Below are 25,199 nucleotides of genomic sequence, written 5' to 3'. Positions count from 1 at the left end.
CTCGTAGCTGCCATGTTGGACAACACAGGTGAGCGATCAACGGCAAGGGCTCTGGAGACAGAACATCTGGGTCAGAATTCTGGCTCTACCATCTACCAACTGCATGACCTTAAACAAAATTACTTAACCTCTCTATGTATTAGTTTCTTTATCTGCAAAATGGGGATAATAATGTTAGCTACTTCATGAGGTTGCAGGGATTTTTCAAAAAGTTAATAAATCTAAAACAATACCTGGGACATGTAGGATGTTGGGTGAATGTTGGCGGTTACTCTTACTGTCCAACAGTTTTGCCCTTGAGATCAACTTGTCCAACTCCTCATTCCATAGATGAGGAAACTAAGGCCCTGAGTTTGAAAGGCCCTGGTTTCAAAAGTCAAGGCTCTAGCTACGTCTCCTCTTGATGGACTCCCTGTGTCCTGGCTGACTCTGAGATTGGGTCAGCCAGTTAGTCAGAAAACCAGCAGCAACAGGCCATACCTGGGTTCTGCAATCTCTTCTTGATTGCAAAACAGGGCTACTGTTTGAAATTGGCACTGAGGTGATGGGGGCTGGGCCTCCCCTCTATTGCCCCCATCTCGACCCATCAGTTGGGCTGGCTGACCCCATCGTCAAGTCCAGTGCCTACTCAGCAGTGATAAGGCTGGCTTCCATTGTTCTGGCTTTTTACAGCCCTTCTTGTTTATTAACTCATGTTCTGTCTTCCTCAAAGACACAGAGCATCAGCACTTTTTTAAAAAACCTTCTTTAAGTCATCTGTAGTCCCTACCTACCTACCAAACAGGTAAGTAGTAAGCTCCCTGTGTATGTCTCCAAAAAAAATGAAGAGGCACTGGGTGCCCACTTGTCTGGGACTCTGTAGAGCACATTCTCGGGCTGGAAGCATAACTGGCTTCTGATTCCTCTACAGCACATCTGTCTCTACCCTTCCTTTCCTGAAACCCAATGCAAATCATTTACTCTCCTGTGATAAGCTCACTTCGCATCACTCACATGTCTCAGATCATCCTAGCTGCTAGAATCCGACCAGTTTTGTGGGCTCAAATTGTTAGCACATGCTGACCTGAAGCTCTGCTTATTCTAGATGCTAAATAGTGTTTTGTTTGACATTTATTTAATATTTACTGAGCATCTACTATGTATTAAGCCCTGTGCAAAGTTTTGGGAATGAAGCCTTTGTGGCCCTTGTGACTTGGTGTAGAAAGTAAAAAAGAAATGATGATAAAGGACAACAAAGGGTTGATATAGAAAGTATCAAATATTCTAGGAACAATACTTAAGCAAGGGGACCTGAACAGAAGTGGAGACCTGAAACATGGTGAAAGTGAACCAGTTAGGGAGAGAATGTGGAGTGCTCCAGGCGGAGGGAAGAGCCGAGACAAAACCTGGAGGTAAGAGAGAATTAGGTATGTTGGAAGAACGAGAAAAAGGCCCAGTACAGCTGGGCTAGAGAGAATGAGAGGAGTGTGGCTGGACTTTGAGGACATTGTCTAAAGCACTAAGGAATTTGGACTTCAACCTGGGGCCAAGAGGAAACAGCCTGGTGGAGAATAACATCTTTCAAAACATAGGGTTCTGGGAACAAATCAACTAAATGAGCTCATAAGGTGGGCAGTGAAAAGACTGGGGCATACTATTTCCATGTTTGTCTTCATGTTCTTGGTGCCAAGGCTCAGCCCTCTTGAAAGTAGTGTGCAGGCAGTCTGCAGTGCCCGCCATGTTCCCCCGACCCCCAGCGGTCCCCCCACCTGTCTGTGAGGCCAGTACTCATGAGTTTCTTGTAGACACGCTTTCCTTAGACCCTTCTGGAACTGTAGAGCCGCAGAGACCATCACCAAGAGACTGCCAAAGACTCTTGATTAAGAGTTGGACCAGTTGAGGCCCAGAGAAGGAAAGTAACTTGTGTGTGGCCCCACAGCAAGCCTCCGGCTTCTGACTCCTTCTTATTTCCCCCAAAGAAACTGAACACCAGGGCTGGGACTAGGATGAGGCAAGTCAGGCACATAGGGTGCAAAATTGAAGGAGGATCTCACTCTCGGCTGCCAGTTGAGCACTTGCAAGACCCTAGGTGGCCACTGGCCTCCTCCTACTCCTGGCTCTGTGGGACACACCTTGAGAATGGAGATTGCAACTTCCAGAAAACTCTCTGACGTCTCTCATGGTGTTAACATGGTGCCAGGCACATATCTGGAGGGTCACTAGATGCCTACTGAGGATAATGAACAATGGATTTCTGACAAACTGATAGGTGTACAGACATTTGTATCTTTGGGTAAATACGACCTTCAAAAGACAACAGAACAAAGGGAAGACTGCCTGAGACTGGAGTCTAGAGATTTTTTTTTTTTAAGATTTATTTATTTATTTATTTGAGAGAGAGAATGAGAGAGAGAGCACATGAGAGGGGGGAGGGTCAGAGGGAGAAGCAGACTCCCTGCTGAGCAGGGAGTCCGATGCGGGACTCTATCCAGGGACTCCAGGATCATGACCTGAGCTGAAGGCAGTCGCTTAACCAACTGAGCCACCCAGGCGCCCTGGAGTCTAGAGATCTTGATTCTGGTCCCTGCTCTGCCACCGATTTACTGTGGGAACTTGGGCAGATTGTTCTTCATCTCTAGGCCTCAGGGAAATGAGGCGGTTGAATAACATTTATTGAGCACATGCTCTGTGTCAGCTGCTGTTCAAACACTTCTGCGCTTTAACTCACTTAAAGACTTTCTGGACTTCAAGGTTCCCTTCCTTTCAACAGGCTGTGGTTTGAAGAAAGGCTTTATGGAGAATGTGGGACTTGAGAGAGAACTTCCAAATTCCCACGGGGACAATATCGCCAGTCAGAGGAAAGGCATGCTATCTCAAGGCACTTCTCTGCCAGAAGACAGGATCGCCTGCCTCAGAACCACCTTTGGAACGTGTCTGAAGGCAGATTCTCAGCCTCTGCCCCCAGAGATTCTAATACAGTGATTCTGGAGTGGGGTCTGGGAATCGACTAGAAGCTTCCCAGGTGACTCTGGTAGTCGGGCAGATTTGGGAAGCACTGATCCCAACACATTCCCCTATCTATGAACAGGATCATACCAAGATAGCCCAGACCTAGAGCTGCCTACCTCATCAACGGTATCTCCGAGCAGAGAAATGAATTCTTTGGTTGATTAATGCAATATTTAGCACCTGTGCTCTAGGCCCTGGGCCAGGTGGTGATTATGGTCCCTACTCTCAAGGAACTTCTGTTCTAGGTCTCTCACTTATTTTAGAAGCTAGCCAGAACCAGAAGGGCATCAGGAGGTCATCAGCTAATCCCATCATTACACAGTTGGGGAAACCAAGGCCCAGAGGGGGAAAGCAACACATTCAAGACGACACAGCAAGCGGGGCGCCTGGGTGGCTCAGTCGTTAAGCGTCTGCCTTCAGCTCAGGTCATGATCCTGGGGTCCTAGGATGGAGCCCCGCATCGGGCTCCCTGCTTCTCGGGCAGCCTGCTTCTCCCTCTCCCACTCCCCCTGCTTGGGTTCCCTCTCTCGCTGTCTCTCTGTCAAATAAATAAAATCTTAAAAAAAAAAAAAGACTACACAGGGAACAAATGTATTTTCTGCTCCCAAATCGGCTGAGGTATCCCAGTGTTCTTTCCAGGAGGGGGCTGCATTCAAAATCTGTGGCATCCACTCTTTGCTGCTTTTTAAAAAATGGGGGGGGGGAGGATTTTATTTATTTTAGAGAGAGAGATGGTGCACAGGGGGAGCGGCAGACAGAGAGTGAGAATCCAAAGCATACTCCTCCCCAAGCATGGAGCCTGATGTGGGGCTTCCTCCCACCACGGTAGATCATCACCTGAGCCCAAAACAAGAGTCCCATGCTCAACAACTGAGCCACCCAGGTGCCTCCACTCTGTGCTTCTTACTTGCTAAACCTGCATGGAGCAAATGTTCCTAGCAGTCTCACTTCAGAGCTTGCTGTCATTTTTAATCCTCAACATTCCTTCAACTGGAATGGAGGAAGGAGGAAAGAGGGAGCACCACGGGGTGTTTCAAAACCTAGGAGTAAGAAATGTTTCCTAGGATTGAGGCTTCCATCAGTTCTTCAGTGATCATTTAAAGCCCTGTCCCCTGGCTGTGCTGGAGGACGTAGTGCCTGCCTCCTCTTGCACTTTAGAGCCCAAAGAAGAGGGGGCAGCCTCATGGGTTGACAAGGACCGGCTCCCATTTCTGCCCAGACTTGCTTATGTCACTGTCGCTCGGAGCCCAGGGAGGAGAAGGAGGGTAAGTTGTGCCCGCCCCTGAAATGCCAGCCGCCCTGCGATTGGCTGCAGGGGCTCCGGCCCGGCCGCGGATTGGTCATCGCTGAGGGCTTGAAAGGTGGCTGAGAGCATCGGACACCTCAGACGGCGCTGGCCCGGGCTCAGACCGCAGACGCGCCCCCTGCCCGCCATGGCCCGGCTGTTGCGGGCGTCCTGCCTTCTCTCACTGCTCCTGGCTGGCTTCGTCCCGCCGGGCCGGGGGCAGGAGAAGTCGAAGGTGAGTGAGCCTCGGGGGTGGGGGCCCGGCGGGACGAACAGAGCCTGTCGGTGGCGAGGCACCTCTCTTCCCGGACTCCCCTCCAGGAGAGCCAACACCTCGTGCGCTGACCCTTAACTCCGGTACCTCCCTCTCCGCCTCCGGGACCCCCACCCGGCGCGCCCGTGTCTTCGCAGTTTCATCTATGGGAGATCTGGGTGCCCTGGGAGGGCAGAATGAATAGGGAGGAGGGTCACTCTCGCCGAGTTGACCCCGTCTGCCCCACGGCTACCTCAGTGTCGCCTTGCTACGTGCATGCCAAGACTGTCCCCAGCTACTCCCCTCCAGGAGGGCCTGAAGAGGGTGGGGGCACAGAGAAAGGCTAGAGACTCCGCGTCTGGGTTGGCTGCGGAGGTTCCCCGGGGAGACTGACAGGCAAGGAGAAAGGGAAGGAGCTGGGTGGTCCCCGTCTGGAAGAATTGCGACGAGGCCTCTTCTAGCCCAGGAATTAATGCAGGTAGATATGCCCACTTGGATTCCAGGGCGTTGGTAGAAGAGGCAGCGATCTGTGACAAGAAGCACTCTGGATTGGCAGTGCACAACCCCCAGGACCCTGGCTAGACCCTCAATCCTTTCTGGCCTCCATTTGTCCATCTGTGGGGGGCGGGCTGGAGTGGGGAGGGTGGGGGAGGGGCACAATGAAGCTGATGGTTTCAGAGCGAATGCTTGGAGAAACTGCAAAATCCACACGCTGCTCTGTGAAGGTCTGTCTGCGGCAGCCTCACTACCCACCACCCACTGCCCACAGCAGCCTGAGCAAACCTGGTAGTCGGAGAAAGTTGGGGACTGCCAGCTCAATAGGAAAGGCAGAATTTTCCTGAGCCTTCATCTACCCCCAGCAGTGTGTGTGACCCTTAGCTAGAGTGGGGATGCTGAAGCCAAGAGTGGGGTGACCCAGCACGCTTATCTCCTAGGATAGCACCTGCAAAAGTGGGCCCAGTAGACCGCTCTTCTCACGCAGGGTGGGAGGCAGAAGCCAGGCTTAGGTATAGACCCAAAGAGAGAGAGATTCGTCTCCACCCTCCCAACACACACACACACACACACACACACACACCCCACATGCTTGTGTAAGCTCAAGAGAAGCTTTGAGCTTCTGTCTTTCTAAAAATCTTCTGGGTCTTTATTTTAAGATCTTAGGAGTCCAATTCTATTTCCAAAGTTCTATCTGCTGTTCAATTAGCCCATTCCATGCACAGGGTTCCTTCTGCATGTTTCTAACCTCCCATCCTGTCCTGTCCTCAGCTAAATCCCATTCAGTCTGTTTCTTTTTGGAGTAATCCTAGAAACTGGATGGCTATGAAGGCATTTCGTCCCCCTCTTCTCCTTTGTATCCAGCCCTGTTCATTATCCCCAGCTCAAAAGGCATTTTCCAGGTCAGGGATGGGACTGAGTTTCAAGATTGTGATGTGGGGTAGAGGTAGGCGTAGGCAGGCCAGCACCATGGAGTCAGCCCTTGACTCTCAGTTTGGGGAAAGCTGTAGAAGATTGGGCCCTGACTCGAGAAGGCTGGAGGGAAGAATGTGGACCCCATGAATAACTCATCATAGCTGTGTTTTCTTTGCAGGACTCTGGGGGAGGAATAGGTGGATTCAAAGAGAACAGGATGGGTATGGTCTAGAAAAGTCTTAGGGTGAGGTATGATCCTATCAGATGCAGCCGGTTAGGACTTGCTTACTAACGACAGTCTGGGCATGTCCATCTCTGCTCCCAGGCCCTTAGAGTCGAGATGTCATAGCTCCGGATTCTAAGACTCAACCATCTACCTTACCTCCGACTCCCAGGGCCAAGGGTAGGATGGTGGGGCATGTGAGGAATGGGATGGGCAATAGGGGACAGTCTTGGAAGGATGTCTGCCTCCTCCCAGCTCAAAGGGAGGAGCCGGATAAGGAAGGAAATCCTCCTTCCCTTGCTGTGTCCTCTCTGCAGTCCAGCTTCAAGCTACTCAGGCTCCCTGTTCTTGCTGTGCAGAAGGACTCTGCAGAAGCTGGAGAGGGTAACAACAGCTGACGTGCATGGGATCCTAGTAACCGCTGGTTTCTAGGTGACTAAACGAGGCAGAGAGAATCATGGAACCGCAGGCTGACAGAGCTGAAGAGCCCTTAAGACAACACTGACTCTGAGCCCATTTGACAGGCGAGCAGCCAGAGCCCCACAGAAGGGAAAGGAGTGGTCACACAGAGTCAGAGTCCCAGCCAGGCCCAGAACTCAGGTCTCCCGCCCCCAGGCCCAGGCTCCTTTCACCACCCCACACTTATGGCAGTGGTAGATGGGAGAGGAGAAAGGTCCAAGAGCAGAAGTCCAAGCCAGCCAGGGTTCTGGCTGAGACCCCCTCCAACTGCCAAGCCAGCAGCACTCTGCCATATTGCCCAGCCGTGGCAGGACTGGGGCATGTGCACTGCCCACCCCCCACCTGAGTCCCCCACCTGCCGCCTCCTCTGGCCTCCCTGTTCAAGGTGCAGGGTCTCTGGCGTTCATGGGCCCCAGAGGAGGGAAGGGGGCCCACAGCTCACCTAAGGACAGCTCACAGCTCACCTAAGGCTCAGTCCTGATCTAGGCCATGGCTTCCACCACCATGGGCCACCCTCTGACCCCCATCCGTCTGAACCCACAACCCTGGTCTCAGTGGCCCCGGTAGACAGCTTGGAGGCTCTGTCCTCATCCCTTCCCCCGGAGACACCTTGCAGCATCATCTTCTCTACACTGGCTGGGGACCATCAAAGCTTCTTCACAATAACGGAGGAAACTCAGGGCTTTTCACTCTAGCTGTAGGCAGAATAATCACTATCTCCTGATGTGGGGATTTCTCTCCAAGAGGGTTTCAAGACTGTTTTGTTTTGCACATAGATTCTTACAGCCATTTGGGGAGGCAGGTGGCATTATCCTCGCCTGTCAGCCTACTGAGGCTCAGAGAGTAAAAGTGACTCACTCGCCAGGGCCAGCAAAGACTAAAAAGCCTAGTGAGAGGAGATTCCCCTCGCCCCACCCCCATCCCGAAGCTGTGCCCAGAAGTGGATCGTCCTGTTGTTTACAAGCTTCTGTTATTTCGACCTCCTCTTGGCTTTTGTTCTCTTCATTTCCCAGAATCTGTCTTTGGATCAGGGTGGAGGGGTGAGCCGGGAGGCCTTGCCTTCCGGCTGCTGGACCTCTGCGGCCAGCAGGGCTGGGTTTGTTGGGCTCTGGTTGTATTCTGTGGGGGAACTGACCCAGCTGGGGCCAGGGAGGCACAGGGGCTAGAGGAGTTAAGGTTTGGACGTGCCTCCAGCACCCACCAGAAGTCACGGGGCATGGAATGCCAGTCTCATGGAAAACAGGGAGTTGGCCCTGAAGCCAAGAAGAGAGCTTGCAGCTCTCTGGGAATGGCTTGTAGGAGGCCTACGACAAGGCCTGGCTCAGCAGGCCTACGACATTTTCCAGACTGAGATGGCTTTTCTACACCCTCCTGGGGCCACACCCTGCCAGCCAGATGACTCCCTTCACCCAGTTGGGCCCAGGTACCTCACCTCAACAGCAAGCCTTCCGGGACTGATGGTGAGGAGAGGGTGTGGATTTGCTTTTCTAACTCCCACCACCTGTCTCTGTCTCTCCTGATCTATAATGCTAGTTTGCACTTCATTTGCTTATTGTCTTGGCACCTCTCTCCTCCTCCATCACAGCCAGAGATGACCTGATACAATGCTGGCAATCATCTTCCTTTCCCGTCATGACCATCGCCGCTGCTGACTGCGTGATGGGTGCCAAGACACCCTTTCAAGAGTAGACCCGGGTTTTCATGGCCTGTACCAGAGCTGGGGTGGGCGTAGAGTGGAGTGGGATGCAATGCCCTGCTGGTTGGCAGTGGTCCCATTCCTCCTCCCCCACTGCTGGTGACGCTGGTGAGCCATCATGGTTGAGCATAGCTGATCCAGCTCAAGGTTCTCATCTCAGAAAAGAGGAAACTGCGGCCCAGAGAAGAGAGAGGGCTAGCCCCAGACCACACAGGGAGTTAGTGGCAGAGCTGGACATGGAATCCAGGTCCCCCACCCGAGTCCGTCGTCTGATACTTGTTCTAGATTTGACCGGGGGCAGCAGCCGGGCACGGAGGAAGACATACCGGTCATCCCAGCTGCACGCTTACAGAGAACGTGTCCCATGGGCGAGGCCCTGTTGCTTTCCCCTTGCCGGCACACGGAATCCTTCTGGCAGGCCTCTCCCCTTCCTGGCTCCTCCTGCTTCCCTGTTTTATAGCAACAGCTTCAGCTTTCCAGTCCTCCAGATCTGAATCACCCCTCTCTACACGGCCCCTTCTTCCTTTCTGTTCAGTTCCTCCTTCACAATGCTGTCATTCAGGCCCACATCGTCACCTGCCAGGCTGGTTGCGATGGCCGCCCCAGGAGCCTCCAGCAGCGCCTCTGATGAGGCAACCGCCCGTCCCGGCACGGTCTCTCTCCGGGCCTGGCAAACGTTTCCATGCGAGCACGGGAGGCGAAGTAATGGTCACAGTAAGCAGTACGGCAGGGTTCCGCACACTCATCAGCAGATTAAGTGCTTTCATAAGCATTCCCTTGCACAAGGAAGTAGACCTTGGTTCTGGTCCAGTTCCAGTTCTCGGAGTGGTCTTGGGCAAGTCACTCTCCCTGTTGGTATCTTTCATGATCCCGAAAATGGAGATGCCCAGGTTCCCTTCCGACTCTCACCGCTCCCTGGTGCTGGTCTTCCTCTGTTCCAGACGGACTGCCACGCTGACGTGAGCGGCACCATCTATGAGTACGGCGCCCTCACCATCGACGGGCAGGAGTACGTCCCCTTCAAGCAGTATGCTGGCAAATACATCCTCTTTGTCAACGTGGCCAGCTACTGAGGCCTGACAGGCCAGTACATTGGTAAGAGCCCAGCCCTGCTCCCCTGCTGTAGGGCTGTTTCTGCCAGTTGGGCACATTTTAATCACAGGAGCTTTTTTGGTGCAAGTGGGAAGGGGTGACCCTTATCATGAGATTCCAAGCCCTGTATCCCAATTCTATTGTCTTCAATATTTCCGTGAAGATTACCATATAAGCCTGAAGTCTGATTGCCTTCAGATTATGTTCTAGAAGATTCCCAGTGACCCTTCATCCCTGGGCACCCCAACTGCCCTGAAAGCAGAGGGATGGAGGAGATTGGTTCTGTGCTTGGTGTGTTCTTCCAGTGGAGTAAGAAATGGTAGCTTTATCCTGCTGAGAATTTCCCATCTGCCCTCAGCCCCATCTGCTCTAGTGCTTCTGTTGGCCCCCATCTGGAAACCAGGCAGTTAGACGGAGGCCCTGAGTACGTGTGTCAGTGGCAATCCCGGGTGTTTCACCCAGGTTTCGTGATCCTGGTATCCTCACTCCCCTCTGCCGAGCTAGGGCAGAGGAGATAGCCGGAGGGAACAGGCAGGCCAGAGGCATCTGATCGCACCCACAGGAAAATGTCGTGGGGCTGAGCACAGTCTGCTGGCGGGGTTGGGGGGAAGCAAGGGCAACCTGACCCTGAATGTCTGCCCGGCAGTCTCAGGCAAATTCCTGGAAGTGGAATGATGGTGGGCTGGATGGCCCAGTGGGCACTGGGTACTCTTGTCTAGAATGCTTCTGTCCAGCCCTTGGAATAGAGCAGAGTGTGTTTGTGCAAGAGATGGGCTGGTTGCTGGCACTGAGGGAACTGGAGAGCTGGGCCAGGGCCTCCCTTCGATTCCCAAACTGCCGGGAAGTCCTCTGCCTTCTGCCCAGGGATGTATGGCTCTTGCTCTAAGAAACTCAATCCTGAGAGTCCTGAAGGAGCCCTCAGCCTACTGGCCCAGTGGCAGTGGGCAGCTGACTGACTCCTGATTTGAGAAAGGGTACTGCTCTTTCCTCCCCAGACCTCCAACCCAACCAGATTGGTCAGGAGAATGGGGCTTGTATCCCAGCATTGTCACACTCCCTAGGCAATCTTGGCCAAGGCCCTTCCCCTGTCAGGCCTCGGTGATTTCAGCTCACGGTGGGTGAGCAGGTAGAGTGGTGCAGACGAGGCAGGAGTCCTTGATAGTCTACCTTCATCTCTGCTCTCCTTCTCCCTGGCCCAGAACTGAATGCACTACAGGAAGAGCTTGAACCATTTGGCCTGGTCATTCTGGGCTTCCCCTGCAACCAATTCGGAAAACAGGAGCCAGGAGAAAACTCGGAAATCCTACCCAGCCTCAAGTGAGTGCTTGCTTGCTTGGTGTCCCGAGAAAGCTCCTCTGAGAAAGCACAACGCCCCTGTGCCCCAGCCGAGGCGCCAGGCCTCTCTTGCATTGGCCCCTACTCATGATGGGTACTTAGCCACCAAGAACTACGCTCCCCTTCCAGGAACCCCGTTCACTGGCATGAACGGAAGAGGGGTTGGACACAGGGACGACTGTGTGTGCGTGCATGATGGGATGGCGGGGGGAGGGCGTGGGTGGGGAGAGTGCAGGCAGGGGACAGGGTTACTGAGAAGGTACCAAACCAGAAAAAGAAGCTTGCACACCCACACTATGCCTATGCCCATTCAATACTCATCAGCTCCCACTGCCTGGTGAGGAATAAAATCCAGATTCCCAGCGCCTCCTCCCTGTTCAGTCCCTTCTTTTTTTTTTAAGATTTTATTTATTTATTTGAGAGAGAGAGAATGAGAGACCGAGAGCATGAGAGGGAGGAGGGTCAGAGGGAGAAGCAGACTCCCTGCTGAGCAGGGAGCCCGATGCGGGACTCGATCCTGAGACTCCAGGATCATGACCTGAGCCGAAGGCAGTCGCTTAACCAACTGAGCCACCCAGGCGCCCTGTTCAGTCCCTTCTTGTCATCTGAGCCCTAGGCCCCATCTCCTTGGGACCCACATAAGAATATTCCTTGTAGGTATGTCCGACCGGGCGGGGGCTTCGTCCCCAATTTCCAACTCTTTGAGAAAGGCGATGTGAACGGGGAGAAAGAGCAGAAGTTCTACACATTCCTGAAGGTGAGTGCACAGCCGCCGCTGTGCTCAGCCCAGCTGACCCTGGTTCTGGACAGAGCTGCAGTCACTCCTGGCTCCAGCCCATGCGGAGACAAGGCCCGTGCCTTAGGCCCCTGGGGGGATTTCCTGGCATCTCGCATTCCAACCATAAGGCTTGGCAGACTCTAGGATCTCAACAGCCCATTTTATAGATAAGGCCCAAGCAGGGCCCCAGAAGGGACAATCTGCTAGAGCCAAAGCCAGTCCTGGGATTCCATTTTCTTTTTATTAATTAATTAATTAATATTTATTTTTATTTATTTATTTATTTATCTATTTATCTATTTATTTGACAGAGAGAGACACAGCAAGAGAGGGAACACAAGCAGGGGGAGTGGGAGAGGGAGAAGCAGGCTTCCCCCTGAGCAGGGAGCCCGATGCGGGGCTCGATCCCAGGACCCTGGGATCATGACCCGAGCCAAAGGCAGACGCTTAACGACTGAGCCGCCCAGGCGCCCCTGGGATTCCATTTTCAACTCAAAAACTGGTGCTCTTTGCTCAGTGCCAGGCTTCTCCTACCTCCACCCCGGAAGGCCTGGAGAGGGAGGGTGGGAAGGGCCCTGAGCAGGGTTGATGCTCTTCTCCCCGCTGCAGAACTCCTGCCCTCCCACCTCGGAGCTCCTGGGCTCACCGGGCCGCCTCTTCTGGGAGCCTATGAAGGTCCATGACATCCGCTGGAACTTTGAGAAGTTCCTGGTGGGGCCGGACGGTGTACCCATCATGCGCTGGTACCACCGGACCACGGTCAACACCGTCAAGATGGACATCCTGGCTTACATGCGGCGGCAGGCGGCTCTGGCGGTCAAGGGGCAGTAAATCAGACCTGCCCTCCCCCCCCCCCCCCGTGTCCACCGTGCGGGGGCTGGGGAGGGGCTCCATTCAGGAAGGAATCCATTTCTCCAACCACACCACACTCCCGCCATAGACCCCTCGCTGTTCCACAAGGCCCCCACCTGACGCAAACATGTGCGTACGATTGTGTCTGTACTGCCGTGCACGTGGGTGTCTGCACGCATGCCCATAGGCGCGTGTGACCCCGTGTGCGCGCGAGTGAACAGCCACCTGGGTCCAGCTGCGGGAACATGGGCAACGCATACCATATGCGTACGCACAGCTGCGTGCTGCAGAGAGTGCGAGAAAATACCTCCCCTTTCTCTCCAATTCTGACGATAACCATTCACTTTCAGCTGAGCCCACGGCAAAACCAGCTCTCGATCCAACTGTTCTGTTCTGACCTACACCTCGACTTTGGGTCCAGCATCTCCCATTGCCTCCAGATATCACCACTGAAAGGCCCAGAAGTTTCTGGGTCTACCACACTGCCCAGTCTCCCTACTCTCCACCATGCAGCCCCTCTCTTCCTGAAGGGCCCTCCCAAGCCCCCTACCCCACCCCATAGTGCTCCCTGACAGCAGCCAAGGCAGATGTGAGAGCAAGGGCCACGTTCCCCGGGTCAGGAATGGCATCTCCATGAAGGAGGGGCCCGAAGCCCTTATGGGCGGACCTCCCCTGAGCCTGTCCGAAGGGCCAGCCCTTAGTGCATTCAGGCTGAGGCCCTTGGGCAGGGATGCCGCCCCTGCTTTTCCGGAGGATGTGCCCTCTCCCCTCACCCTGGTCCCTGGCATTAGACTCCCCCCACCCCCCGTCTGCCTAGTAAAGGCCTTTCTGCAACACCTGAGCCTACTGTGGTGCTTCCTCCATGGGGCCACCCTTGGTTGCGGGGGGGGGCGGGGGGAGTTGGAGGAAGAAAAAAGAAATGGAGGGAATGCTTCGGGCCCCTGCTGTTTGGTTTCTACCTAGACCCACTCTGCTTCTCTAACTTGGCATTTGGAGTTTACAAAACCAGTTCCCATCCACGCTCACTCCCTCCCACAATTCTCCAGGCAGCCGGGGCTGAGACGAGGTAGTCCCTGTGACAGGTGAGGAAACAGCCTCACCAAAGGGCCGGCCTTGCCCACTGCCCCCTGACGTGTGAGGGGCAGGACGGGAATTGAAACCCAGGTCCCCTGATTCTCGGCCCAGACTCCTTCCACTGGCCCTGGGCGCCTCACCTTTGGAGAGGCTCAGAGCAGAGCCCCGGGGCTATCTGCCCAGAGCCCTGGTGATGCTCTCAGGGGACTAGGGGGAACGGGACACAGAAAGCAGCACTCTCACTGACTGGGAGGGGAACGCTAGCCAGGGCATAAAAGAACACAAATCATAGAACACTGATCTTCAACTTGGATTTATGTCCAAGATTCGTGCAAACAGCTGCCCAGGGACAGCCAGCCACCTTGATCTGGGCCTCTGGCACCCCAAGCCTCCAGCTTCACGGTGGGCCCCTCAGCACATGTGGCCGGCGGGGCCTTCATCCCAGGCTGCCATGGTGCTGGCAAGGCTGCCGTGGGTGGAAGTGGTCCTGCAACAGGACGCCTGTCATTCTCTCCTGCTTCTGGGAGCAAACCCGCTCTTCCCGCAGCTCCTCAGAGGGGAAGGCTTGGGCACGGGGCGGGTCCGGCTACCATAGAGCTTGAAGCAAAACTTAAACACACACGTGAATGGGACATGTTCCACCGAGGGGCTGGAACCACTTCCAGGGAAGTTTCGAAAGGAAGGGGTCTCCACTGCACCCCACTGTTGAGACTGAGGTTCCCCAGTTATTCCACAAAGCATGGCAGGTCAAAGTCGGATGAGGCCTCTCGCCACTTGGCTGCAAGGTAGTGAGTTTCTCCTGGTCACCACAAAGGAGGGGCCAAATGGAAGCCTTCCGGGTCGAGCCTCTCCAGTCCGGAAACGGTTTAGTTCGGGCTGGGGCACAACCCAGTGGCCCATCAGCCTCCCGTCCAACCAAGGCTCTGGCCACACAGAGAACATGGCCTCTAGTTTTTCAGCAATCAGATCAGGTGGCTCTGTAAGACGAAGGTGGAGCCAAGTGACATAATCTGGTCTCACTGAGGCCCCTCACGGTCATTTTTCGTAGACTCTAAATAAAGAAAAACATTGAGGACTTTAAAAATGATGGGGCACAGGAGGTTTCAAAGGCCTAGAGAAACGAGCAAGTAACAATGGAAATCACAGAGTTGAATGCTGCTGAGCACCAGGCCCTGGGCTAGGACCTTAGGTACATCTGTCATTCAATCCTTGCCCTGCCCTTTGAAGCAGGCAGATTATTTTCCCTTTATGGAGGAGGGAATAAGGACACAGAGAGATTTTTAAGAATTTGCCTAAAGTTCCAGATCTAGGAAGCGTTTGGGCTTAGCCCATCTGGCTCCAGATCCCAGAGGTGGAGCAGTTCTCGGGGTGGGGAGAGCCCTGCCCATTCGCCCCTCATCCCAGCCACATCCCAGGGGCTCCAACACAACCTCTAGGGCTCTGCCAGGAGCCATGAGAAAACAGCTGAGCAGCCCGATGCCTCCTCCCACCCACAGTGCCTCCACATCCTCCTGCAGCCCCTGCTTGCATCCCTTCTGTGAGGGGCCCTCTCCCTCCCGGCAGAGCCACAACCCGTGGAAAACACCTGTTTGTGCTGAGAAGGACTCGGCTCCCCTGCTCCCCCCCAGGAGGCAAGGGAGTGCCTTCGGCCCCGCAGAGCCCCGCAGAAAGCAAAGGCGGTCACTGGGGCCCCGGAGTCCTCCTGTGACCTGTGAACCAACCTCCGGTCCTCAGCTGCTGCTGGCCAGCACCATGACCGGATGGAGCTTTTCAAAATGCATATCTGATCTGTCATGCCACTCTGCTTTAAACATGTCCAAGGGGAGCACATCGTCGCTAGGATAAAGACCAGCCCCCCTGTCCATCATCTGCAGGTCCCTGTTCAGCCTGGACTCACCTACCTTCCTGACCTTGCCTCGCCCAGCTCTCCTTCCCCACCTTGTCCTCGGCTTCTCCAGTCTTCTCTGGCCTTCTCTCCATCCTCCAGTTGGCTTCCCTTCTCCCCTCCCTCCCACCAGGGCCTTTGTATTTGTCATTTCTCTGCAAGAACATCCTCCATTGTCCCCCCTTCACCTGGTTAATGCCATGCACTCTGAGGGTCCCGACTCCAACATCACTGCCCCCCGGCCCAGGTCAGGTCACCCTGCTATCTGCTCTCATAGAAACCTGCTCTCCTTCCTTCACGGCACCTAAGTGCAATCAAAGGCCCGTCTGTGTGACTTTGTGTGTGCATTTTACTCATTTCTTCCTCCCTCACTAGGCAGTAAGCTCCGCAAGGGCAGGAACCATTATCTGTTTGTACTCACGTGGCTTCCCTGGCACCCAGCAGAGCACCTGGCATTTGGACACCACACTCAGATAAATGAATGAATGACTTCAACCCCCTCCCCCCGCAGTCACCTCCCCATCCTCTCAACACTGTTTTGGAACATGAGGTCTCTCTTCCACCAAAAGCAGAAGGTGGTGATATCATCCCCAGACTGGGGCGTTCCTGGCAGGTAAGACATTATCTCCCCAAGGGGAAGACAAGACCCAGGACTGGACCACGCTCACCTGGTTCCACAGGCCTGGCTGTGGGCGAGTCCATCACTTGGGAGCTCTGATTGCGCATGCCTCCAAAGGGCGGCCGCCAGGTGTATTCTGGCTGCAACGAAAGTGGTGCTTAGTAGTCAATAATCACGCTCCAAAGTTACAGTAGTGGCCACCACGCCAGCAAGGCACTGAGCACGTGCTCACCCAGCACAACTGAATCCTTACGACAACCCAGGGGGCCATCCCCATTTTACAGGGAAGGAAACTGAGGCTCAGAGGGGTTAAGAAACTTGCTGAAGGTCATCGAGCTAAGAAGGGGGCCAACCTTCGGTTCTAGGTCTCTATAACCCCAGAGCCCTTCTCCTAAGGCCCGCATTCCACTCCAGTGTAGATTGCCAAGAGGATGTGTGTAAGGACTGGGCAGAGCAGAAGAGCTGGGAGAGGCCAGGCAGGAGGCACTGCCACTGTCCAGGTGGGAGTGGGGACACCAAAGCAGAAGGAGAGGACGGGACAGGTGGCAGGAGCTCTTTGCAAATAAAAGGAAAGAAAGAAGAGAGGGGAGGGGACAGGAATGCAAGGGAAACTGGAAAAGGGGAAAAGAGAAGGAAAGCAAAGGAGGGAATGCACGGTGAGGGCCTGGTACCTGGTTACAAGTGCAAGTTCTAAGAAAAAGTCAAACCCAAACTCTGATCCCTGTGGCCTGCTTGGTTGGAGGGAGCCCTCCTTCCTGCCCTCCCTGAGCCCTTCCCGTCCTACACCAGAGACCCTGAGCGGCTTTGGGCTGGACGGTCCTGCCTGGCTCTGGACATCTGCCTGCACACCACAGTGTGGTTCAGCCAAGAGCCAAGGATGCGGTCTCAGACCCCCTCACTTGGCCTCGCCCTCCGCAAAGTGCGTGGGCTGGCCGCTCCGCGTGTTCTGGACTGAAGGGGGGACACAGACTCACCAGATGGAAGAGGCGTGAGTTTGGGAGCGGGGGTGGGTGCTCCATGGCCATGGGGGGCGGGGGGTAGCGGATCTGGGACCAGTCCTCAAAGCCGTGGTGTGGCACCAGGGCTGGCACGGCCGTGTAGGCATACGGGTAGGCCCCGCACACGTGCTCTGGGGGGGGCTCCATGTGGTAGCGCTCGGCCGAGGCCTGCAAGAGATGTTGACATCGGGCTCTGGCCTGTGACAGGCCATCCCCAGTGACACCCGTCTCCTCTCCCTTTCTCTACTTGGTATCTTAGTTCTCTGAAGGCTGGTCGATGGGCACAGAATATCCACCGATGACAGCTCATGTGTCCCGAGCGCCTACTCTGTACCAAGCACTGTCGAAGTGCTCGACCTGCATTACCTCCGTGATTAGCTGGACAGCTGAGCAGACACTGCCTCTCCCCTCAGACTGTAGCTCCCTGAATGAGGTAAGATGAGGTGAGTGCTGCTTCCTCCCTCAAACCTCCTCACCTTTGCTTTCCTCTTCTGCTGTTTGAGGGCTTCTTTTGTCTTCTCCTCATCTTTGAACGCTTTTAGCTGAGAGGAGGAGGGAGGGAGAGAAGACTGTTGGCTCGGGTGCTTCCTGGCCAGGCCTGGACCCAGGCCGGACTGACGCACGGATGCACGGGGCCGGCACTCTCGGCGGCCCGCCTGGCCCAGCCCGGGGAGGGAAGGCCCCGTGGGGCAGAGCACAGCCCCGGCTGGTGGCTGCAGGTGAGGCCTGCTCACCGTGGGGGGCCTGAACACAGGTCAGGAGGGCTCACACGAGCCTCCTATTGCTCTGCATCCCTATTAACACCCTTTAGTTCCACTCAGTGAGAGTGGGGGGCTCCGACTGTGGGGGTGGGAGTCAGAGGTCAGAGAGGGGAAGGGACTTGCGGAGGTACGCAGAAATCTGGTAGCAGAGCTGGAAGAACCAGTGTGTGTCCTGACTTCCAGTCTCACCAGGGACCCTCCGATCCACACCCCCACCCTGTGAGGACAGGCTGGTTGCCCCTTCCTTGGCCCAGCTGCTCTCACCTGGGCATTGGACAGGGTGACCTGGGCCTGCAGTTTCTCCACCTGCTTCTTCAGCTCTTCCTTCTCCTCATTCATGCGTTCTCGATCACTGCGCTCCCTCTGGAAGTCCTCCTCAAAGATCTTCACCTGGAGGGGAACAGAGAGAAGGGGAGGGGTGGGGAAGGTGAGGGAGGAGGGGCTCAGGCCGCTCTGGCCCCCTGCTGGTTTCACCCCATCCTCACAGACATTGTGAAGAGGGGAACGGGTGTACCTCTGGCTCCCCACGCCCACCTGCAAACAGGGTAGATCTGGGTCCCTCTATTTTATATTCTGGGCCTCAACATAGGGCTTTATTTAAACAAGGTATCTGTGGCTTAAAAAAAAAAAGGGGGTCACAAGCCCCCAGCCAGTCCAACCCTTTCATTCTGTTAAGGCCCCCACGAGAGGTGAAGCCACAGGCCCAGAGTGTGGGTGCAAGACTGGAGCTTGTCTCCTGGCTCCCAGAGGACCTACAGAACTCTCCCAAGGCTTCGAGGGGGCCTCGTGGCTCCCTGCTTCTGAGCCTGCACTTTCATATCCCACTGCAGACCAGTGAGACACTGGCCGGGTTAGAGATGGTTTATGAGGCTCCAGAGCATGACGTCAAATAGAAACACATGGGCGAGCCCTAGCCTTTCCAGTTTCCTTTCAGTCCTTCTGTGCCCCTCAAGGAGAAAGTCTCCATTTATGCTCTCACGTCTTTCACATCTTTCCAGTACTTATTAATTTCCCTTCCCTTCCCTCGAAGAGGACTCAAGTTCAGAGTCTTCATCAGGCAAGAGTATCCAGTTAGAGTTTAATAATACTGTTTTTCTTTTACTGTATTTATTGCTTACAGTTACTTTCCATTTGTGGCAAATTATAAACAGTGTTTTCCATTTATAGTAGTGATATAAAGTTCCTTTTTAAATATATTTATTGAAAGTAACTAATTTAAAATTTTTTTTTATTATTTTTTAAAAGATTTTTATTTATTTATTTGACAAAGAGAGAAAGAGCACAAGCAGGGGAAATGGTAGAGGAAGAGGGAGAAGCAGGCACCCCGCTGAGCAAGAACCCGACACAGGGCTCGATCCCAGGACCCCGGGACCATGACCTGAGCCAAAGGCAGATGCTCAACCTCCTGAGGCCACCCAGGTGCCCCTAAAATTTTTTTTAAATATTAGGTAAATAATAGCACAACTGGGGTATAGAGATGGTTGACTCAAAAAGGTGGCAGAGGAATGACCTAGTTAGGGACACAGTGCTAGAAAGGATAAACCTATAACCAGACAGGGGTCCAGGCCAGCAGCCAGAATGTGGACTACTAATTAGAGCTTCCACATGATGCCAAGCCCATTGTGGGTCCTCAGGAATGCTCCAGCTCCCCACTCAGCACCTCCTACCTCTCGGGCTCACCTGCTGTTTCAGCAATTCGTTCTGTGTGACCAGCTCCTGTTTCCTTAGGAGGCCACCAGCTCCTTCTGGGCCGCCAAATGCTGCTGGTGGAGAGGAGGGGGAGGCCTGGATGCTCAGTGCTTCCTCCAGGGCCTGGGATTGGGAAGAAGGGAGACAGGCCCATTAGCAGAAGCCCTGGAAGTTTGGCCCCATTGGAGAGGTCATCTTCAGTGACCGCCTTCCTGACATGAGTGACAATAATAACTGCCACCACCAGGACTATTTAATAAGTGCTACCATATTTATTTACACTCTACACACAACATTTCATTGGATCCTCTCCACGGTCCTATGAAGAAAGACTATGATCGTCAACCCCATTTGACAGATGTGAAAACTGAGGTTCAGAAATCCATGACATGTCCAAAGTCACACAGCTTATAAGCAGACTAACTGGGGGGGTCCTCACATAGAAGGGAGAATCTCCCCTTCCCCGAGCAGGTGCAGCTCAATTCCTAGCACCCAGACCTAGAGAGAATATTAAGCCCTTCGGGGAAGCTTCCATGTCCTCAACCACTGCCTTGCCCTCTGATTCTTGAGCTTTCCAAACCTATGGTTACCAAGCCAATCTTTCTGTCCCCAGCTCTTCTCTAGTTAGATTACACTGGAATTTAATTTTGACTTATTTAGTATTTTGCCTATCTAAGCCTGAAAATGGGCTGAAACATCACCAAACAACATTTTGAAAACAGAAAATAAAAGCACCCTTCTTCTACCACGCTCACAAAATCCTTTCCTTTATGGAAGCAGTGTGCTCAGAACTTAAAAGGTCTCTATTAACGGGTTTTCCCTTCAGCTCGGTGAATGCGGTATTCGAGAACTCTGGAACGCTGCTCAGCACCCACCACGCTCATCGCCACCTGGACTTTAGCCTTCTGCTTGCCACACATTAGCAGTGCCCACAGCGCCTCCCTAGACAGTGGGGGGACAAAGAAAACCTCCCCCAACTTGGACTTGGGCCCCCGCTTAGTCTCTTTGACTCTCCCAGAGACCCATGGAAACTGCTGAGCCGAGAGTAAGCCCTGGACACTGCAAGGGGAAGTCATGGCTCTACTTTATCCTCCTGCTCCATGTGCCTATTTTTTAGATGAGAAGACTGAGGTCCAGGGACGGGGAGAGACTTGCCTGAGGTCACAAGCAAAGCAGTCACCCACACGTGTGTCTCTGTCCCCCGCAATGCCAGGGAAACCCGGAGGGCAGTGATCCAACCTGAGTGACCTCTAGGATCTGGCACCATGTGCAATATCGTGCCCGGATTTAGGCCTCCAAGTCCCCCGGCTCGGGACAGGTCATTCTTTTTCTGAGAACAGGTCCCAAGGTTCCCCAGACTCGGCAAAATCAATGCTTATCAAACCCCAAAACCAAATAGAAAGGGTTCCCCTAGCAGGGCTGGGGCCCAGTGAATATGCCAAACTCATGACAGAGCCTACTGTGGGCAAGGTCAGGAGGCGGGGGGAAGGCAGACAGACAGGAAAGGAGGCAAAGATGAACCACGGACAACTCCTCCAGGCTTGCAGAGAACGTTTCCTTTCAAAGCTTCCTCTTGTTAGTTCACTCCTTTAACCCCTGGGCTGGAAGGTAGGCAGGGCTGGAAGGTGTCCAACCAGGGTTCAGATGACAAAACTGAGGCCCGGAGAGGCTGGAGTGGGTAAGCTGGGACTAGAACCAGCCCCCAGAGCCGGCCTCACCCCTACCCACTCGCCTTGGCTCAAAACAGCAGGCCTCTGCTTTAAAATCCAGCCTCCGGGCGCCTGGGTGGCTCAGTCGTTAAGCGTCTGCCTTCGGCTCAGGTCATGATCCCAGGATCCTAGGATCGAGTCCCACATCGGGCTCCCTGCTCGGCGGGAAGCCTGTTTCTCCCTCTCCCATTCCCCCTGCTTGTGTTCCTGCTCTCGCTATCTCTCTCTCTGTCAAATAAATAAATAAAAATCTTAAAAATAAATAAATAAAATAAAATAAAATAAAATAAAATAAAATCCAGCCTCCACCCGGATGCCCCATCTCCCTGGGTCCCGATTCTCAAGGGCAGGAACCCTCAGGCCTCTGCTCATCCACTCCCTTCAGCAGGTGTTTCCTGAGCATGCGCTTGGTGCCAGGCACTGTGCCGGGCGCTGGGGGCACACAGGCTGGTGAAGAGGAGCAGCTCCCCCCAACCCCCAGAGGGGAAGACAGATCATCAAACAGGCCATCAAAGGAGATGCAAGGCGCCCACCTTGTTGAGCCTCTGGATCTCCTTTTCCTGGTATTCCCGCTGCCGGGTGAGCGGGCTCAGCTGATCCTGCAGGTACTTGACCTTCTGGCGCAGCTCCTTGGCCTCTGCTGTCAGCTGCTCCTTGTCGGTCTGCAGGGAACACAGGGTTGGTCAGCAGGGAGCCCCTCCAGGAGGCCTGAACGCACCGCACCGCCTGCCCCAGCCCCCCGTCAGCCAGGCCTCCTCTCTGCCTCTCCCTCAGCAGTCCCCAGCGCTCACGTGAAGACACCATGCAGGGCATCAGAGCCGTAATGCCCATACCGTCCTGTCCTCAAGGAAAAGGCAGCTCAGTTCATTGAAAGACTCTGGGTTCTGATACCAGCAACTCTGCCAACGAGCTGAGACCTTGGCCACTGCCACAGTACTCTCTGGTCTATGTTCCCCTCTCTGCCATGGGTCGGGGTCTCTTAACAGGAGTCACGGATGGGTGTCAGGAGGTCTGTGAGCCCCAAAACGGGAGGGAAAATTTTGCCTGTGCAATTTTCTAAGGAGAAGAGCCATAGTTTCCACGAGATTTGCACGGGGTCTTCTGTGAGGCACAGAAGTGATCAACCACTGAGAACACTGAAAGGACCTTTTAGCTCTTACAGCCTCTAAGCCTAGGAGAGAAGACACTTAAATAAATGCAGCATAAAAGGTAGAGAGTGTTCCTCCGCAGAGGAACAAAGTACTGCGAGGTGAAAAGAAAGAGCGCCACAGCTAAGAAACCAGGGAGGGCATCCAGGTGGAAGACCCGCTCCCACACACACTATGGAACAGGCAGGGATCCTTCACTGCAGAGGGCCACAGCTGGACTGGCCTTTAAGAGAGCATCAAACCCTAATCCCTGATGTGATGGCAAATGAATGTCCAGAGAGGAGACGTGACTTACCTAAGGCTACACAGTGAGCTGGGGCTAGAAGCCAGTCTCCTAATTCTGGTGCTCCCTCTCCCCTTGCAAGTCAAGGGAAGTGTTTCAAATAGGGGAGGTCAGCCAAAGATTGGGGAGAGCAGCCTTGGGAAGACCTTGTGGGAGGTGTTCTGGACTCCCACTTGAGAGGCTCCAGGATTAGCATGGCCTCTTATCACCATGTGTCCTTAACACAGGGCCACCTCCCCCCCAGCTAACAGGGAGGATGGTCCCATCCTGGGGGACTTATCTCACCCACGGATGCAAGCTGGGGGAAGGGACAAAAGAGCCAGGGGTCCGGTGGACAGTCGCAGATGTGACTGCACTCGGAGAAAAGACAGGCAGGGTCCTCCCTAACTAACACACACGTTCAAGGCAAGGGGTGGTCACTGAGGTAGGCTGACCCCTCGGATAAAGCCCCTGGGTGTCACATGCTGACAGAGGGAACTCTGAAATGCAATCCGTGTTGAAAATGGCCATTTTTAAGCTAGGCCAAAGCAGCCTGTGCCCAGTTCCCATGAAGGGGAAGACACTATGACATAAATACAATCTTCCAAGAGTCTGGGGGCCCTGAGGCCTTTCCTTGTTAAGCTGGCCCAGGATCCTGGAGGCCTTGGCTGCTATCGGTCACACACTGACGGATCAGATGCGATTTCTTCAGGGCACCTGCTCCTGGCCCCCCTCAGACTGACCTGGTTCCCCTTTACGCCCTCCCCCCGCTCCCTGGAACTTCTCCTGTGATACTTGAACACACCTGTTCATATTTGTTTCTGCAATGACTTGTTTCCCACCCGCTGATCTGCTCCCCGCTGAGTCTCTGCGCCCAGCACGGCGCCAAGTGCACGCTCTGTTGAACAGCGGCTGGACGAGTGAAGAAAGGGAGCTCTGTCTAATATTTGAGCCCCCCCCCCCCAGACAGCCATCACTACTCTAAACACTCAGCAGCAGCCCACTCCCATCAAGCACCCGGGCAGCCTGCATGTGTCCTTTATACTCTGTGCTTCCCTGTACGGTCCCCTGGTCCGCACCATTTTAAGTGAACAAACAGCTCTTCTGCATGCAAACACGAAAATATGGAACGCGAGAGCTGGTCCAATCTCTCAGTGTTCAGACGGGAAACTGAGGGACAGGGAAGGACAGTGCTTCCGCCTGTGGCCACACGGCCCTTAGCGCCTGAGCCAGAGCTGGAGCCCCCAGGCCTCCTGAGCGGAGCCAGCAGGGACCAGCAGTCAACTCGCCTCCTCCATTTCGATCTTGGACTTGGCCAGGAGGAGCTTCCGGTCAAAGTCACGCTGCTTCTGCTCCCGCTCGGCCTCCAGGTCAGTCACCTGCTTCTGCAGGTCAGCCAGCTTCTGGCGAAGTTCAGTGATCTGGGTTCAAAGGCAGAGAGTGGGAGTGCGTGAGGGAAGGGGTGAACCTCCGAGGTTCCAAGCTCCGAGAAGGAAGCAGCAGGCGAGACGGGGGAGGTCCCGGGAGCACAGCCGGGAACTGGGGCTCAGCCTCGAGTCCCCATCACCCCACACTACCTTCTGCTCGTACTGCTGCTTCATAGACCGGAAATGCTGGTCCCACTGCTTGTTCACTTCGAGCAGCTGTGGGGAGAGACGGGTTAGCAGGAGATAAGCCGCGAAGAGACAAAGAGGGACAAGCCCACGCAGACCAGCTGCCCACGGTGCGCGCGGCGTGTGGGGGGCAACGGTGGCCGCGGACGCTTTGCCTGAAACCCTCCCTCCTTGAAGACTCGGTGATCCCCAAGGAGGAGGCTTCATCAGGTGCTCTATTTTATCCTCGCCAGAGACGCAAGGCTAACACCCAAGGAACAGCATGGAATTTTGGCGTACAGTTACACATGTGCGACCGGGATTGCGTACAAAAGCCTCCTTTGTCTCTGAAAATGAAACCCGAAGAAGCACTTGCACAAGCGTGTGTAAGTACACGCGTACCAGGCTGGCCGTCTCGGCAACGTCTGTGTGCCTGCAAAACCTAGAGGACTACCGACACGTAGGAGGTGGGTTAAGAAAATCGTACTACAGACTGAAAATGAGGTGCTGTGCAGGTATTAAGAAAATCAGGCCCCCGATACACTGCTGCATTTCTAAGATGACCCCAATTATTTGCCAGACGTGACAGAACACTTCCTCAGGGAAGAAAAACAATCCTATACCATTAACTACATAAAACAATGGGAATCCCCATTTCAGACATGTTAACATATGATAAAGAGTACTCAGAAGTGAAGAAATATAGTGTATGCTTGATACATAAATAACTACCCTTAAAGATACAGCTAATTTGGGAGGAGAAAAGAAAAACAGTAATCTGCAGTCATGCAGTTCAAGGATATAAACTTTTCTGCTTATTTTAAAAAACAGATTATAGGGCGCCTGGGTGGCTCAGCCGTTAAGCGTCTGCCTTCGGCTCAGGTCGTGATCCCAGGGTCCTGGCATCGAGCCCCGCATCGGGCTCCCTGCTCGGCGGGAAGCCTGCTTCTCCCTCTCCCACTCCCCCTGCTTGTGCTCCTGCTCCCACTGTGTCTCTCTCTCTGTCAAATAAATAAATAAAATCTTAAAAAAAAAAACCGATTATACATTAGTAAGTACATAATAAAACTTAGGACTGTTGCCAACTTGTG

General features: G+C 54.2%; 2 protein-coding genes across 10 annotated transcripts in view; one reads left to right on the top strand and one right to left on the bottom strand.

Moving 5' to 3' along the window:
* The first annotated feature begins 4,326 nt into the window (after positions 1–4,326).
* On the top strand, positions 4,327–13,207 carry GPX3 (glutathione peroxidase 3). The gene is made up of 5 exons (XM_045902488.1): positions 4,327–4,508; positions 9,256–9,409; positions 10,606–10,723; positions 11,399–11,498; positions 12,129–13,207. The coding sequence occupies exons 1-5, from the start codon at positions 4,422–4,424 to the stop codon at positions 12,348–12,350; spliced, it is 681 nt and encodes a 226-aa protein (XP_045758444.1). The 5' UTR covers positions 4,327–4,421; the 3' UTR covers positions 12,351–13,207.
* A 535-nt stretch (positions 13,208–13,742) lies between these two features.
* TNIP1 (TNFAIP3 interacting protein 1) overlaps positions 13,743–25,199 on the bottom strand; it is a 49,899-nt gene continuing 38,442 nt past the window's right edge. For 4 of the 9 annotated variants that reach the window (XM_064596636.1, XM_064596638.1, XM_054513949.2 and 1 more), the window contains 9 exons: positions 24,094–24,159; positions 23,806–23,937; positions 21,640–21,768; positions 19,389–19,520; positions 17,973–18,098; positions 17,424–17,489; positions 16,924–17,115; positions 15,999–16,089; positions 13,743–14,496 (listed from right to left, as the gene is read on the bottom strand). In XM_064596636.1, coding sequence (XP_064452706.1) covers positions 14,462–14,496; positions 15,999–16,089; positions 16,924–17,115; positions 17,424–17,489; positions 17,973–18,098; positions 19,389–19,520; positions 21,640–21,768; positions 23,806–23,937; positions 24,094–24,159 — 969 coding nt within the window. In that variant the 3' untranslated portion in view covers positions 13,743–14,461. The remainder of the gene's footprint in view (positions 14,497–15,998; positions 16,090–16,923; positions 17,116–17,423; positions 17,490–17,972; positions 18,099–19,388; positions 19,521–21,639; positions 21,769–23,805; positions 23,938–24,093; positions 24,160–25,199) is intronic. The other 5 variants (XM_064596639.1, XM_064596640.1, XM_045902475.3 and 2 more) reach the window with 4 other exon arrangements.

The sequence above is a fragment of the Mirounga angustirostris genome, unplaced genomic scaffold, assembly GCF_029215605.1.
Source record: "Mirounga angustirostris isolate CCGP_5_RB_7025 unplaced genomic scaffold, mMirAng1.0.hap1 SCAF_7, whole genome shotgun sequence".
Lineage (NCBI taxonomy): Eukaryota > Metazoa > Chordata > Mammalia > Carnivora > Phocidae > Mirounga > Mirounga angustirostris.
Note: the sequence above shows the minus strand (reverse complement) of the source record. Positions and strands in the feature narration are given on the sequence as shown.